At 50.9% G+C, this 1927-nt stretch overlaps 1 protein-coding gene across 1 annotated transcript; it reads left to right on the forward strand.

Moving 5' to 3' along the window:
• Positions 1-496: 496 nt before the first annotated feature.
• PpBr36_10317 (uncharacterized protein) lies at positions 497-949 on the forward strand (the record flags this gene model as incomplete). Its single annotated transcript, XM_029897430.1, has 2 exons — positions 497-730; positions 902-949. 2 exons carry the CDS (start codon positions 497-499, stop codon positions 947-949), a joined length of 282 nt encoding a protein of 93 aa, XP_029744295.1.
• Between the last annotated feature and the right edge of the window lie 978 nt (positions 950-1927).

The raw sequence follows: 1927 nt of genomic DNA on the forward strand, positions 1-1927 counted from the left end.
TCGAGGGCAGGGTGGTGATCCCAGTGTTGATCATATTTCCACTCTGTACAGCCAAAGCAACATGCAATCAGCACTAGTTAACCAATTTCGCATGTGTAAATATGCCAAAAGTCCGATGACAAGGTCCCTCTGCTCGCCTCGAACTGGTTCGTTTTGATGAGTGGAATAAACAGATATGTCGCCCGGGAGAGAAGGACGCACGCATCAAGACTGAAATTCCGCAAACCCACGTTTGCCACCGCTTCCTTTTTACCCTCCGCTCATGCTATCATGGCGTCTGGCTCGAATAGCACTGCCCATGGGCAAGCAATGGCTGAGCAGCCAATACCCTCCTTGTCCAGCGTCTTGGCAACCGATGCATTACCCCAGCCGAAACCCGCCATCCCAGGCAGCATCCCAGGCAATATTCCTGAATTATCTTCGCACGATGTGCCCATCAATGGAGAAAAGGGGCGCCGACTAATCGGCCCAGGGTGAGCCCGTCACCAAAGACGACATGTCTGAATCTGACTTGTCAGATGAGAATTTGCTTTTGATTGGGAGGCTTTATCAGCGCAAAGAACCCACGGGCCACATTGAGGATGAGGGTGGCTTCAGGTGCTCCGTGCAAACCTTCTACGAAGGCCCTCCCAGATGTTCCTGCTGCAAGAACTGGGTAGAAGACTATGCGGACGACCTGCGTGAGACCATCAAAGAAGCGGCCCACGTTGAAGACAGGCGCTCGTCGTCCGTATGGCCAAAAGCTACTCCGAGGGGAATCCTCTAGCTCTCGACTCGCTGGTCATCCAAAGTCAGTCNNCCCCCCCCCCCCCCCCCGGAGAAGAGGAGGCGAGGAGGAAAGCATTCGGCCAAGGCCAGAAGTTTCAGAGGCTTCAGGAGATCCACTACTTGGCACCTTTAGGATTTGCTCAATGTCAACCGCGACGGGGGAGGGGCGACCAACGGGTAAGCCTTTGTGGAATCAACGAACTGCCTCAACATTCGAGTCAATGTTGACTTGTTTAAAAGCTTCAAACCGATTGGCGCATTGTCGTCGATGGCAGTGCGTACTTCAACCAAAGCCCTGAGTGGCGACCCAAACACCTCCCCTTCAAATTTGCGGTCTCTCCTGTTCAAAATTGATTTGAACGATCAAGAATGTCGAGAAGATGATAGTACATCATCTTCAAACTCGCTGAGTGGGAGTGAAGACGAGGAGCCCCGAGAAGGGCGGCAAATCAAAAACGTGGTCAAGTTGGCTGCTTTGCTCGCCATTCAGGACTCAGGAGGGGAATACAGGGCTAAACACTAACCATATCAGGACAGGAATTGTGGCAACGGGAAAGGCGGGCGCTGACTTTGACTTTGAAGGATTTAATCCAATAAGGTGGCTCTCGAGGACGTTTTGGAAATTCTGGTAAACTGAAACCATTTCAGGAACAAAACAACTTAAGATGGCTGGAGGATAAAGGAAGGAAACTGTTCAGTTTCTAGATCCAGACTGCCATTAATTTCAAACAAAAGCTCTGAAAGCTTTTCTTAAAGAATCGCAGATGGCCAGTTTTTTCACGGCTTGCTCGAGGGCCTGATGTATGTTTCTGAAAGTGCCTCCGGTTGATAACAGGATTCGCATATATCGCAACTTTCTGGGTTTCATGATACAGAAGGGAAAATAGGGGCTACACCATCACTCTATCAAGTACCCATTCGTGGTTGGATGGGATGGAATCAGGTGGTAGTCCTCCACCAACTGTAAGGCGGGCGAGCTTGCCTCGGCCCCATGCGGTATTTCATACAATGCAACATCTATACACCCGGCCGCATCAGCAATGTGGATCAGGGGATAGTAACCTTGCCAGTATACTCTGGAGACTGAGGCAACTGCCGTGGTTTTACCAATCATGATCTTCCCCCCAACACCGCTTTCAAATCCGGGCTGCTGCCGGAC

Source organism: Pyricularia pennisetigena (assembly GCF_004337985.1).
Source record: "Pyricularia pennisetigena strain Br36 chromosome 4 map unlocalized Pyricularia_pennisetigena_Br36_Scf_9, whole genome shotgun sequence".
NCBI classification, from domain to species: Eukaryota; Fungi; Ascomycota; class Sordariomycetes; order Magnaporthales; family Pyriculariaceae; genus Pyricularia; species Pyricularia pennisetigena.